At 28.9% G+C, this 14,158-nt stretch overlaps 1 protein-coding gene across 6 annotated transcripts; it reads left to right on the top strand.

Annotated features, from left to right (window-relative positions):
- The first annotated feature begins 6,378 nt into the window (after window positions 1–6,378).
- Window positions 6,379–13,547, top strand: LOC100798270 (uncharacterized). 6 transcript variants are annotated; one of them, XM_041009118.1, is made up of 14 exons: window positions 6,379–6,607; window positions 6,784–6,845; window positions 6,943–7,106; window positions 7,217–7,314; window positions 7,610–7,668; window positions 7,781–7,915; window positions 8,019–8,245; window positions 8,337–8,440; window positions 8,527–8,580; window positions 8,978–10,421; window positions 11,260–11,394; window positions 11,535–11,763; window positions 12,200–12,271; window positions 13,027–13,547. In XM_041009118.1, exons 1-10 carry the CDS (start codon window positions 6,445–6,447, stop codon window positions 9,196–9,198), a joined length of 1,287 nt encoding a protein of 428 aa, XP_040865052.1. In that variant the 5' UTR covers window positions 6,379–6,444; the 3' UTR covers window positions 9,199–10,421; window positions 11,260–11,394; window positions 11,535–11,763; window positions 12,200–12,271; window positions 13,027–13,547. The 6 variants fall into 6 exon arrangements, with proteins under 6 accessions (XP_040865052.1, XP_040865041.1, XP_040865047.1 ...); XM_041009107.1 differs by having other exon boundaries at window positions 12,174–12,271; XM_041009113.1 differs by lacking the exon at window positions 12,200–12,271.
- The last annotated feature ends 611 nt before the right edge of the window (window positions 13,548–14,158 follow it).

Below are 14,158 nucleotides of genomic sequence, written 5' to 3'. Positions count from 1 at the left end.
GGCAAAACATTTTTTTTATATATATACAGGCAAACCATCTTTGATTTGTAGAAAAAAGACAAATTGCTGTGTGTATTTTACGTGATAAAATAAAATGAATTTAATTTTAATACATTGATTATATAAAGATATTTAAATTATCAAATAATGAAAACTTCAAACTTGCCTTAGATATAATTTTAAAAATATATAACTTTTTAATTATAAAATTAAACAATAGTATAACAAATGTACTTTATTAATATATTGTAATTAAATTCAAAGAACAAAATTTACACCATCAATATAAATATTTTTACGTTTTGTTCTCCCTTTGAGATGTGAGTGAATGGTTGGGTGTGCTCAGTAAGGTTCCTTACTTGCGCGAGTAAAACAGAGGACGTTATGAATATAAAGCTCGGAACAGCAGGAGTAAAAAAAGTTGGAGTTCACACTTCACACCGAAGAAGAAGGAGCAAATGGAAGCAGTTTTTTCAAGAACTTTGGAAAATAGGTAAATCATAAGTCAAATTAAATTGAATAAAAAACATATAAAGCAAACAAAATTAATAAACAAACAAATAAGATCATTTATTTCTAAATGTTCAGAGATGTCAATGCCTATTAAATAAATAAAATAAATATTAAATCAACCAAAAAATAATAATAAAAATCACATATAACAAACTCATACAAAAATGAGAGAGAAAGAGAAAAAAGAGAGCATTTTAAAATGTAATAAGAAATGAATAGAAAGTGATAGATAAACAAAAATTATGCTGCATAAATTATTGTTTGTATATCATATCTCTAAAAAAATATAATACTTTTTGTGAGAAAACACACAAAAATTAAGTTAGTAAACAGCAAGGATTTACACAAATTTTCCTCATTTTTATCATCCATGAGTTATCTTTGCTATACACTACAAAATGACACCATAAAAAAATTTCTCTAACTCTATCACTATTATTTATCATTAATAAAATATAATTTCATATTAAAACTTTCATATATTTTATCATTTATTAATATACTAATTTTAATTTTTGCTTGTGTTTGTTCGATATGTTGATATATTAGAGAACCGAAAATTCATTCAATAACACATTAGGAAAACTAACTAAAAAAATTATATATTTTAATCACATATTATACATTTTAATTTGAATATAAAAGAGACATAAAACAAAATAACAAATTTAATATATTTATAAAAATAATATAGAATAATTTTTATAAAATTATTATAAAACTATAATTCAAAACAAAAAACTGGATCCTTTTAATTGTGAGGTAAATGACACTAAACCTCTAACCCTGTATACATACTCGTTCAATTCTGGTCTTTGAATAACTGGATGGACTAGGAGAGAAGGTGAAAAGGGTGCTTATAAACTAGTTGATGCCCACCGTAGAGACTCTATGGTGCAGGTGCACTAAAACAAGTTGGTGTTCGATAGCTCTTTCACGGTGTTCAGTGGTGGCATCTCATATGAAGTACTAAGTTTACTACCATACTGATGAAGAAGTAAATTTGACCGTAGGATATTTCTCCCAAAAAGAAAACGGATGAGATTGATACGAAAATAACCGGCACTAAAAGGTTTTTAACCTGAAGAATAAAAAATAAAAATCATACAAAAATATTAAAACTTTATTTTTTATTTTTCGGGAACTTTCTCTCTACCCGTAGAACTTCCACCACCATTGTGCGGGTAGAGGCTGAAGTGCTTAAAGGAGGTTGTTAGATTGTATAAATTGATTTGGAGGGTTTTAAATTTGAAATGTATGGGTTATTTGTGAGAGATTTGTTGATTGTATAAATTAATCATAATTCTTAAATTTGGGGTTTTGCCGATTTAAAAATCGAAAAGAATTCAATATTATAATTCGGAATGGATTGGTAATTAGAGATGAGATTCGGAGTTTGAAATGAAATTGAAAAAAATCAATAGCAAAACTTCTTAAATCTATATCACATTCTAGAACGGTTCAATGGACACTCGTATTAGAGCCCAATCATATCTTACAGAAGCATTCGATCTCTCAAAGCATATGCTTCAATTATGGAGAGTAATTGGAATTTAATCTTCAATTGCAAGCCATGGCACTTAGCTGCTTCGTTGAGAAACTCCTTTTTTTAATAGAAATGAAAAATCTTTTTTTTATTTATTTATCGTGATTGTAAATCTTGGAAGTGATGGATTTGAGAGTGCGACAGAAGAGTGGTGGTGGCAGGGCTTAACGAATTATTTTTAACAAAATGTTATAAAAAAATCAAATATATAAAAAAGAAAACCGGTTAATCCAGTTGCCTTCCTTAAATCTCAATCCTTGAATATTTTATAAATATTTCTATTGGTGATTTTTTGTTCCAACCCATGTGAAAATAAACTCACTACTTCATATTAGACATCACCGTGTTCAGTAGCTCTGTCATTTGATTTTATATATTTTACTAGAGTGTCTCGCGCGAGTTAAATATTTTTTTTGTAAATTATTAACCATTAAAATATAATATTTTAATTATTAATTATTGTTTCCGTTATAAATATAGTTAACTATATATATTTGTTAAATTATGACTCAAAAAATATAATAAATGAGAGAAAAAATAATTATATGTTAGACATGATAGTAATTTAAATAATTATTATGAAATAACATTTCAAAAATTTAAGGTAAGAGTTCTTAGGTACAATAAAAAAATTTAAACAATTTTTTTTATGCAATAAATTTTTTAAATATATAATTTTATATTAAAATCTAAATTCAAAATGTATTGAGGATAACTTTATAAGATATATTAATTTTATTGAATAGTTAAAAATTTGTAAAAGTTTGAATTAGGAATAAAAATAATAAGAATTTTGTGCTACATAGAAATTCTAAGGGCAATGTGGGAAAAACAAGAAAATCTAGGTGGATATTTTAAATTAGATAACATGTTTTTATTGGTGAAAAATGAATTGAGACACACTCATAGAATTAAAATTTATGATACTTACTTGCTTTGTTCAACCGGCTAAATCCCTTAATAGTTTAATTGATTGATTTAGTCAATAACTATGTATTTTTGAATTACCTTAGTTATCACTAGAATTGCCATAATTATATATAAATTTTATTATTATGTTTACTCATTTGACAATTTTACTCCCTTGGTCAATTTTCAGATTTGTTTACCCATTTGGTAAAACTTTCTTTTAGTATAGCATATTTTTTTTACTGCTTTTAATATAAGTTGATATTGATATAATTAATAATTGATTATTGATTTCTTTAATAAATAAACAGGGGGCCTTGCCTCCGCATGTACTTCAGTCCTTTGATTAGAACAGATTCCCTGCAACCATGAAATGCATCTCCGTGATCTTTGTTTGCTCTCTTCTTTGTTTTTGTGCTATTCAAAGGTATTTCAGCATCATAGTCTTATTTTGGTTTTAATATTATTCAATTGATGGTGAATTTCAACTACCTATGTTTTCTGGAAAGCATAGTTAAAAAAGCATTGCATAAATCATTCTAGTTTTTTTCTATCTTCTAGAGATGCGTTTGTTTAATTTTCAGCATTTTTTATACAATCATATTATATTTTTCAACGAATAATCTTTGTTAAAAAATTTGATCTTTGATGAAATATTTTTTCTTAATAACATTTTTTTCTATCCACAAAGTTTAAATCTAAAAATCTTGCTTATTTCACTTGAATTTTTGGAAATTTTATTTTTGTCTTACATGGAGGAATATAATCTTCAAATTCAAGAACCTCTTGTGTTTTATTTTTAGTTTTTAATATCAAAGTTATAATATTATGTTTCTTTAAGATTATTTTAAGTATTATTTAATTATTATTATTATTTTTTATTAATATAAATTTAATGTGATTCAACAATGATTAAACTATTAAACCTTAAACTAATGTTTTTAACCAATTTTAATTCAATGATCGATCAAGTCTTAAAAACATTAACGAGGATTTGATCATGTTATTCTCACTATTTTTTTTATCTTATATGAAGATATGGGAGAAAATTTAGGCTTCAACATCAGTCAGAGGAAATATTTTTAATTTTTATCAATAATTATGAAATTTTTAAAAAAATATATCAAAATAATTTTTTTTATAAATTTTTTAAAATAAAAATAAGATATATTTTCTTATACCAAAGGAATCGTTTTATTTTCTCACTTTCTTTTTTTTCTTCCTCTGGACAAAAGTTTATTATCTATTTAGTAGTTCTCTCAAATTTTTTTTATCTATTTAGTAGTATATATACGTTTATTACCATCAAAACATTTATTTTCAATTTAATCATTATATAAAAGTAGTTTTAAATTTATAATATATATTATATATTATACAGACAATTTATTGTAGCAATTATAAAAATATTTTATTTTTTTCCCTTTATCTGTAACAATTATTTAATTCGCTTCTCAAATTTCATGATATGTCTATATCTATCTCAAAAATCACAATGTTATAATGACAACTGGTGGGAGACAGAATTGAAAATAATTTATATGCGTATAGAATTATAGACCATACTTGCTTTAAAAAAAAGAATTATTGACCATAATTTATTTTTGCATAGGGATCAAATAAATTAAAAATAAATATTATACATGAACAAAATTAAATTTTAACTAGATATAGGAAACTCTATGTGTTAATTAGTTTGTGAACTCACTGTATTTTACTGAAAGACGTGTTTGGGAACGAAAGTTGAAAAAACTTACTAATCCAACATGTTAAATGCAACCTCAAAAGTTAAAAGAGAGTACCATGATCTTTTAGACACCACTTTTAGTATTTGTTTTTGGTAATGTTAGACGCCACTTTATGTTGCAACCTTGTTCTGTTTTTTAATCATTGCTCATTACTCATTAGTCACCAGAGAAATTACACAAATACGTAGTAAACACTAACCAACCATGATGTTTTTTTCTTTCTGAGTCTTAGTATTAATCTTGTAAGACCCTTTTACAAAACTTATAGGTATATATATATATATATATATATATATATATATATATATATATATATATATATATATATATATATAGTGAAACAATGAATATTTGACTTCATGATTTTAATGTCAGTGTGTCATCACAAAATGCTATCACGCCTCCTAGAGGATGGAACTCCTATGATAGCTTTAGCTGGATAATTTCTGAAGAAGAATACTTACAAAATGCTAATATAATTTCTCAGAAGTTACTTCCTTATGGATATCAGGTATTGTATATTTCATGCACTCCTACTTTTGAATCACAATTCATATGAATATGTTAGTAAATAAATAGAAATAACATATTTCCCTTGAAACCATGCAGTATGCTATTGTGGATTACCTCTGGTATAGGAGTCTCAAGGGTGATAGCAATTCTCTTGGTTTTGATATGATTGATAAATGGGGAAGAATGCTCCCTGACCCTGAAAGATGGCCTTCTTCAAGAGGAGGGGGAGGGTTCACTGAAGTAGCCAATAAAGTACATAGTATGGGTTTAAAGTTTGGGATTCATCTAATGGCTGGAATCAGTACACAGGCATACAATAAGAACACGCCAATACTAGATACGGCAACGGTACATATTCTTAATTATTCCTACAACATTGTTTGGGTAAACTCTTGTCATTGTTTTGGTAAACTCTTGTCATGTTCAAAATTATTACCCTAATTTTTTTCAGAATTTTGATTGTTCAATGTTCCTGTTTAGTCTTAGTTGTCAAATGACTCGTAGTTATCTGTTAGACTCAATAAACACGATGTGGAAAGTCATTGTATTGCTGATGAAGTTGTTATGTCATCAACTAACAATGATAAGTTTAGAACCTTAAGTTAGGGAAGACAATCAACTTAAGAAATCAAAATTAATGATTATTATTATTATAAAAAAGTGAAAAATTAGCAATAGGAGGTCCAAATATACAAAATTAGAGGGACAAAATATACATATTTACTATATTTATATGCAATTTTTAAAAAACGAAAGAGTGCAAATGCATCCGCTGGCTGTAATGTGGATTTGTGACTTCCAATTAGTATTGTTACTTGACGGCAAGAATTAAAAGTGGTCATGGAGAAAAAAAAATCAGTGACTTTGACTGACCAAAATTTAAAATTAGGAACTAAACATAAAAAGCTTAGAGATTAAAAAGATAGTGAATTCTTAAATAACGTACTTATCTTTAAATTTAATCCTCTATAAATATAAAATTAGATTAACAATTATTTTTGTGCATTGCTCAAGTATTTTTTTAATCGAAGTAGAAAATTATAAATAATTTAATTAAAAGAGAAATTTTTCAACAAAAAATAATTTCCGACTACAAGTTTATTTAAAAATTGCTACAAAAGTGATACTACTCTTTAAAAATTGGTGTACTATGTGCTTGTCAATTTTTGGTGAACTTATTTTTCTCTTCATGCACCTTCCTAGGGACAACCTTACATGGAATCTGGTCGAGTGTGGAACGCAAAAGACATAGGAATCCCATCAAGGGCTTGTAAATGGATGACTAATGGTTTCATGGCTATAAATGCAAAAACAGGAGCTGGAAAAGCCTTTTTAAGATCAATTTATGAGCTGTATGCTTCATGGGGAGTTGATTTTGGTACAGAGATCCACTAAAATATATTATGTTTATCATGTTCTATCACAAAATATGCATTGCATTAATTTCCTAGATTAGACACCAATCAGTGTTTTTAAATAAGCAATTGTATATGATGTGTATTTTTTTACTGCTTTGATATATTGATATGGATTTTCTGCTTTGGTTTCTTGCAGTAAAACTTGACTGTGTGTTTGGTGAGGACTTGGATTTGGATGAAATAACATTTGTATCAGAGGTATATATAATGCAAGTTTCTTGTCCATTTTTGTCCTTTTCATTTTAAAACTAAGATATTGAAAACTTTTTCATCATTTGAGTTGCTATCTATGCAGTTTTTCAATGGCCTTGAGCGCCCCATTGTTTTTTCTCTGTCTCCTGGAGTCAGTGCAACACCACTAATGGCTAACTCGGTTAGTAGTCTAGTTAACACATACCGTGTAACAGGAGACGACTGGGATGAATGGTCAGCAATCTTAGCTCATTTTAATGTAGCAAGGTCATTAACTAAATTCTTCCTATATATGTTTGAATTCAAAATACATGGATCGCTCTTTCACCTTTCTTCTGCTACTATAACATCTTTGATTCTTTTGATTTCTCTTTCAGAGACTTTGCTGCATCTAATTTGATAGGAGGAAAAGGTTTAAAGGGAAAATCATGGCCTGATTTGGACATGCTACCATTTGGATGGCTAACTGATCCAGGTTAGCCTAAATGCCCCTGCATTACTTCTTTTCCTTTAATTTAAATTAGTTCCAATGAGGTTGGTTCAGTTGGTAAGATTCATAACTCTTTGCTTTTTTAATGTTTAGATTTATGTTTGATTTCTATTGCCCTATTCATGGAAAAGTAGCTTCCATTTTTCCTATTTTTTTTCACCAAAAGAAGGTTATGTTTTTCTTTATGATACATATAATTGTAATGAGTTGTTTAAATTTGAGATGTTTAAGAATATAAAAATAAAGCTTCCATTTTAAGTCCTTTTTTTTTGCTCGATAGCTGCTCATGAAGGTCCACACAGCGCTACTAGGCTAACTCAAGATGAGCAAAGAACTCAGGTATGCATACGCACACAACTGAATAGTATTACTATATATATTGGAGAGGGAAGACATATGATATATGCATATAAATTAATAAATTCTAACTGAGCTTTTTCTTATCTCACAGATGACTTTGTGGTGTATGGCAAAGTCTCCCATTATGTATGGAGGGGATCTACGGAACATTGATGCTTGGACCCTTGGTCTTATCACAAATCCTACCCTTTTGGATATAAACACTTTCAGCTCAAATAATCAGGAGGCATGTGAAATTTCTCTTTCTTCTTACTTTTTCTTTTGGTAATGATATGTTTCTCAAATCTTATACTAGTATTGTTTCTGCTTCTTTTTTTTTTGTTATATAGTTTCTTGATATCACAACATTAAATGATGTCAAGACTGAAGGACACAATGTCACAAAAGTACCATTTACTTACTCCCTAGCAATCACAGAATGCACTGATCCAAAAGTAAGTGGTTGGTCTAGTGAAAAGTATAACCAAGATCTTGAAAGAATCTGTTATAAGAGCTCAACACAAGATCAGGAGGAACCTTTCTGCGTGCACAAAAGAGAACTCCCAATAGCATCACCGTACTCAACTTTAACTTAATTTCTTCGATTTATTTGTCTAATATGTTCTAGTTATTTGTACTAAATTTATATTACTTTGTTGCTGATGCAGAAAGCAATCATCTATCCAATCTGAACAAATATGGAAGTTGAAATCAAATGGGACTTTGGTTAATGGTTATTCTGGCAAGTGTGCAACAGTGGGACGTGTCCTAGGTAAACATTAGTAGGAAATACTCATGTCTGTGTAGAACTATTCATACTATCTCTTATTTATTTTTGTTTTTTCTTCAATCATGCAGATGTAGGCGATCTTAATCCGATTCGATCTTGGGTTGCAACGCATACAGAAAGAGGTTTGACACTAGTCATCCTAACTCCATCTATTACAATTTTCTAATTTAATATTTCTCTAATACCTAAATTATAAGGTGAGTTGAATGGTTAAGAAAGGAAGAAAGAGGAAAAAGATCACAGATTTAATCTTTCTGTTAACAAAATTAACATTCTAACAAACTAACATTTCTAAAAAAAAATATTTCTCAAATACCAAATTGAGAAGCATCAGAGTAGCATGTGCAAATGAAGTTCATTTTGGTATATTATTCTCTTATTAGGAATTGGATTTTTATCTCATATTTTGCATGTTAAAGTTTGTAATAAATGTTAGTGTGAAACTCTAATTTTGAAAGAAGAATACCACTTTTTGATACAAGAAATTACTCTGTTGTTGTTGCTTTTGCTTGCGTTCAGGGAAGATCTATGTTGCTTTTTTCAATCTAAATAAAGAGACAACAACAATATCTGCAAATATAGCAGACTTGCCAGCAGTTTCGCGTTTGGGTACAAGAAGAAAGTTGAAAATTTGCGCAGGAACCGAAATTTGGAGTAGAAGTATCGTAAGAACAAAAACTACATTCTCGGCACAAGTACCAGGTCATGGAAGCGCGTTATTTGTCCTCAGCTGCCTTTGAATTTGGCCTAAAAAAACTTGTTTGAATATCCATATTTATAGTTTCATATTTCAAGTTGCATTGATATTTTGATTAATTTTCAACTAGTAAATCCTTTTTTAATAAGGTGATAGTAAGAATGGTTGTTGGCCATTAAGTACTTTAAAAAAATTACTGTGTCGTGAAAATGGGCTTACAAACAAAGGTAGCTAAAGAGCTTGTGTGATTTGGGAACTTGAGATACGGATATAAAGAACTTAATCTCACATTTGTCCATGTATGCTTTGTAATTTTATTGGAATATATATATATATATATATATATAGTGATATTTAGCGTGAGATGTTATTATCTATCTGTCATTCTATCTTCACCAACTTCAACCACCTAAGTAATGCCAAGTTATGATTTTATTGGCAACAAATACTCATTGTTAGTTAAGGTATTCCCATTTCAGCACTTTACAACAAAGTAGAACCCTTTTGATTTTGAACGTCTTTTTAATTTTGAGATGTGTGTATAAAACATGAAAAAAAAATGTAGGAAAAACGACTATATACGGTAGTATTACATAAAATGTCGTCATTTTTGTAATTTTGGAATAATAGAATTGATACTAATTAATTTTCAGTGGAGAGTAATCCGAATTAATGAATCAAAGGTGGAAAGTCGTTATTCTTTTAAAATTGCCAATACTTTCTAATTTCTTTATCTTATGTGATCCAAAGCATAATTAATGCAATTCTCTTGTCGCATAAAATTTCCATATATAATAAGGCGGGGATAAAGAAATTAAGGTCATGCCAACTTTTTCTTGCCCAAAATAGATTAAAGTACAAAGCTCATTGACTCACTTCCTTAATCCTTAGTCTCTCATCATGCATATTCATAATAATAAAATTATATATATATATATATATATAATAGCTAAAATTTTATGATCTGTCTATAAAAAAATTGCATGTCCTCTAGCCTGAATCAAGATAGACTTGATGCTTCCTTCATTACTCAAAATGGAGAAGTGTATGCGAGTCGGGGCCCGCGACTAGTACAAACACGTTATGAATCAAAATAAGGAACATGAACTTTTATTTAGCTTGCATAAAGGCTAAGGCAATGTTTAAATATACTAGAATCCCCTGTAAAGAATTATAATTGATGGTTGGAATAGAGTTAGCTACAACCATGAAGTGCATTTCAGTTACCTCTGTTTGCTTCTTTCTTTGTCTTTGTGCAATTCGAAGGTATTTCAGCATCATATATTCTCTTGCTTTTGGTTTCAATAATTAATTTTCAGCTGCATATATGTTTTCTTGAAGACATAGAAAAAACATTGCAAAAATTGGTATGTTTAGTTTTGAACAAGTTTGTTTTTGTTTTATAGTGAGTGAGGAGGACTTAATCTGTTTATTCTTACTATTTGTTTATCGGAAAAGAAAAAAATTACTTATTGTTGTTTTTGTTCTATACAGAGGAACTTAATCAGTTTATTCAAACTACTTTTATCTTATGTAATGACAAGGGAGAAAAATTAGGCTCCGGTCAATTTGAGATTTTTTTTCTATTGATAATTATGAAAAGATTACTTTTTTTTTAATTTAAGTTTGTAAAAGAAACGACAGAAAACAATTATGATTATTTTTTGTATAAATACTTTAAAATAAAAAATAAAATGACATGTTTCTTATACTTCTTAATAAAATAGAAATGAAAATAAAATATATTTCCTCGTACTAAAGGAATCGGATCCTTTTCTCACGTTCTTCTTTTTTCTTCGTTTAGAAGTTTATAATCTGTTTATACTTTTATTACAATTAAAATGTTTAGTTTTAATTTAATCATTACACACACATGACATATTCATACAACCATTTTTTATGTTGCAACCTTGTTCTGTTGTTTTAGTCATTCATCATCATTACACATTAGTCATGAGAGAAATTACACAAATACATAAACACTGACCAACCATGATGTTATTTCCGAGTCTTTGTATCTATTTCGTAAGATCCTTTTTACGAAATTTATTGGTATATACGCAAGCAAACAATGGATATTTGACTTCATGATTGTTGATATCAGTGTGTCATCACAAAATGCTATCATCCCTCCAAGAGGTTGGAACTCGTATGATGGCTTTAACTGGATAGTTTCTGAAGAAGAATACTTACAGAATGCTAATATAGTTCTCAGCGGCTATTTGCTCATGAATACGAGGTATTGTATATATTGGACTACTGCTATTGAATTATAATTCAATTGAATATGTTATTAATTAAATATAAAAAAAAAAGGTTATACACTGAAATTGTAAAATATGGATATATAAAAAAAATATTTCCTTTGAAACCATGCAGTATGCTGTTGTGGATTACCTCTGGTATAGGAGTCTAAAGAGTGATAGAAATTCTCTTGGTTTTGATATGATTGATAAATGGGGAAGAATGCTCCCTGACCCTGAAAGATGGCCTTCTTCAAGAGAGGGAGAGGGTTCACTGATGTAGCTAATAAAGTACATAGTACGGGTTTGAAGTTTGGGATTCATCTTATGGCTGGAATCAGTACACAGGCATTCAATAACAAACGGTACATCTTCTAATTCCTTCAATATAGTTTCATAAAAATAAAGGTGAGATTTATATAGTTAAAAAATGTATTACAAGTAACATATTATTGGTCTGAGTGGGACTGGACTTAGATCTTTCAAGTAAGGTTGAGGATCGAATCTTATTGATGAAAAAAATGTGATTAAAAAGAGATTTCACATAAGTTGGTCAGTAGGTTACTAATAGAGATTATTCATGAATAAAGTCGGTGGATACTTTACATCAATCACATGGGATGAATGGTCAGCAATCTTAGCTCATTTTAATGTAGCAAGGTCATTAATTAAATCCTTCCTATGTTTGATATCAACATATTTGGATTGCCCTTCCTTCCACCTTTCTTCTGCTACTCTACCTTCAAATTATCTACATCTTTGATTTATCTTTCAGAGATTTTGCTACATCTAATTTAATAGGAGGAAAAGGTTTAAAGGGTAAATCTTGGCCTGATTTGGACATGCTACCATTTGGATGGCTAACTGATCCAGGTTAGCCTAAATGCACCAGCATTACTATTTTTTACTTAATTTATCAGGAATTTAGGACCAATCTAGTTAAGGTATTCTAAACAGTTCCAATTTACATCCAATGCATAATAATTTTCAAAATTATGTTATTGTACTACCGAGTACCAATTGGGTTGGTTCAATAGGGAAGGTGCAGAACACTTTAATTGCTACTAATGTTTACATTTATGTTTGACTTGTGCTGCCTTAGTCATCGAATGGAGTAGCAACCATTTTCCATATTTTTTTCACCAAAAAAAGAATATGCCTTTTACTCTATAAATCATTAGAAAAAACAAAAATATGTATTCAGTTTCATCCCATATACATCATACTTATACATAATTGCAATGAGCTGTTTGAATTTGAGATCTTTTAGTATCAGATATCAAAGTGAAGAATGAAAACAGATTGAATTAATTGGTGAATGTGCTACAAGAAATGGTTTATATACAAAGGATTCAATCTTAGCTCATTCAATCTTTGATGCATGGACCTATGATCTTATCACAAATCCTACCCTATAGGAGATAAACTCTTTTAGCTCAAACAATCAAGAGGCATGTGAAACTTCTCTTTCTTCTTGATATTTCTCTATTTTCTAATTTAATCCTGTATTTCTTTACTACCAAATTGAGATGAACTAAAATAACATGCCATAGTTAATTAACCATTAATTATTTCTTATAGTGCACTATCCTTTAATTCTCCATGTTGTTGCTTGTGCTTGCCTTCAGGGGAGACCTATGTTGCATTTTTCAATCTAAATAACGAGAAAACAACAATATCTGCAAGCATAGTAGACTTGGCTATGGTGCATCCAGGTAGAAGAAAGTTTAGACTTTGTTCTGGAAATGAAATGTGGAGTGGAAGAACCATACAAACAAATAATATGTTCTCAGCAGAAGTACAAGGTCATGGATGCGCATTATTTGTTCTCCAGTGCAGTAGAATTTGCCCTAAAATCTTATTCGAATATCTATTATTCATATTTCAAGTTGCAGTGATGTTTTGGTTTGTTTTCTGCCAAGTGGTAAATCCTTTTTTAATAAGGAATCTTTTTTTTAAAGGAGTTTAGTATAGTAAGAGTGATTACTTTACATGCCATTAAGCAATGTACGTGTTAAAAAAATTACTTTATGACATGAAAATGAATACAAAGGTAGATAAAGAACAAGTGTGATTTGAAAACTTAGATAATTATGGGAATGCCCAAAATCTATATAGCTTCGCTTCAGTTATATACTATCTTAATGCTGGCTTATGCTTCTTTTACAACTTTTTTTTTATCGCAATGTAAATATTTTCACGACTCATTCAAGAAATCACGAGGTTATATATAATTGCATATATTAACTAAATAATGTACTGTATAATTTAAAACCGTTACCATATTTTTTTATATTTGACAGTATTTTTAGTTTTCTTTTATAAGCTAATGGTCTTTTAAGTAATTATAGAAAATACTTCAGTTTTAAATTCCTCTTCACTAAGAATTTGACAACTACTTTACTCATTGAATTAATTTGAAAATTTTCTCTTGATTTGTAAACTCTATATTATCTATGGGCTTAGCTTACCCCTTTGATTAGGGTGTTGCTAGGTACACCAGCATTATTGCTGGTGCACCCAGCATTTTTTGAAAATACCAAAATTGTTCCTGTATTTTTTTTGTATTTGTGATGGGTGTGCGTGAGGGTGATCCGCAAATTGTACGGATCAAGTTGATTCGTAAGGTTGATACGGATTAAATTGATTCGTATGTTGATATTAAACATACGGATCAACTTGATCCGTAAATCTTTTATAGATCAATTTAAAAGGCTTACGGATCAAGGATATTTTTGTCATTTCATCTTAAGTGTTGAG

This window comes from Glycine max, chromosome 2 (genome assembly GCF_000004515.6).
Source record: "Glycine max cultivar Williams 82 chromosome 2, Glycine_max_v4.0, whole genome shotgun sequence".
NCBI classification, from domain to species: domain Eukaryota; kingdom Viridiplantae; phylum Streptophyta; class Magnoliopsida; order Fabales; family Fabaceae; genus Glycine; species Glycine max.
The sequence above is the reverse complement of the archived record's forward strand: the minus strand, read 5'-3'. Positions and strand labels throughout refer to the sequence as shown.